This window comes from Parus major, chromosome 28, assembly GCF_001522545.3.
Source record: "Parus major isolate Abel chromosome 28, Parus_major1.1, whole genome shotgun sequence".
NCBI classification, from domain to species: Eukaryota; Metazoa; Chordata; class Aves; order Passeriformes; family Paridae; genus Parus; species Parus major.
In genome coordinates this window covers 4296848-4297817 of record NC_031797.1, presented here as the reverse complement: position 1 = coordinate 4297817, position 970 = coordinate 4296848, and the positions used below count along the sequence as shown (strand labels likewise).

The window sequence follows — 970 nt, the reverse complement described above, 5'->3', positions numbered from 1 at the left end:
AAACTGGGAATTCTGAGGTTCACATTTACTGGAAACTGGGAATTCTGAGGTTCACATTTAATGTTGAGAGCTGAAATCCTGAGCTGAGATTTCAGTTTTCACTTCTTGTGCTGGGTGAGGCTGGGCAGGACTAAAGCTGAGCTCCCTCTTGCTTTTAGCAGGGTTTTATTTGGTGTTTTATTTATCTCCTGGAGTTTTCTTTATCTCATGTTTTATTTATCTGGGGTTTTATTTCTCTGGTGCTTCATTTATCTGGTGGATCATTTATGGGGCTGGAATTTATAGGGCTGGAATTTATTTCATCATTTATGAGGCCATGATTTATTTGTAATTGAGCTCATCATTTCTGTGCTGTCTCAGCCCCAGTGATGCCAGGGATATTCCTCAGGGTGTTGTCTGTATTTGTTCCCAGTTAATTTTTCCCAAATATCCACGTTTTATCCCCGTTTTCTGCTCTCTCTAGGGAGGCCATGGGCATGGTGCTGCATAAAGACTCCAAGTGGTACCAGCAGTGGAAAGATTTCAAGGACAACAACGTGGTTTTCAACAGTGAGCAGCTCATTCCCAGCCCTGCTCCCTGCTGGGATCTCCTCCCATCTGTGCCTCCAGCCCCGCTGCAAATCCCAAATTCCCACTTTCCCCCGTGGGCTGGGAGTGCTGTGAGGGGAGGGAGGAGGAGCTCTCCTGCTCCAGGGCACAAACCCTGCTCCCAGGAGCTCAGCTCCTGCCTTTCCTGATCCTGCCAGCAGCAGGAGGGGAGGCAGCTCCGCTCCTCCCGAGCTGGGGCTTCACACAAGGAGAATCCTGGAAAATCCTGGAAAATCATGGGAAATCCTGGAAAATCCTGGGAAATCCTGGGAAATCCTGGGAAATCCTGGGAAATCGAGGGAGGTTCACACAACTTCCACATTGGGGAAAGACTTTAAAACCCCTGTGGGCTCTCTGTAGTGTAAAGCTGAGCTTTGGTATC

General features: G+C 48.2%; 1 protein-coding gene across 1 annotated transcript in view; it reads left to right on the top strand.

The window, feature by feature from the left end:
* Positions 1–970, top strand: part of TIMM44 (translocase of inner mitochondrial membrane 44) — a 13709-nt gene that overhangs the window by 3895 nt on the left and 8844 nt on the right. Inside the window, exon 5 of the mRNA XM_033520101.1 lies at positions 464–549. Coding sequence (XP_033375992.1) covers positions 464–549 — 86 coding nt within the window. The remainder of the gene's footprint in view (positions 1–463; positions 550–970) is intronic.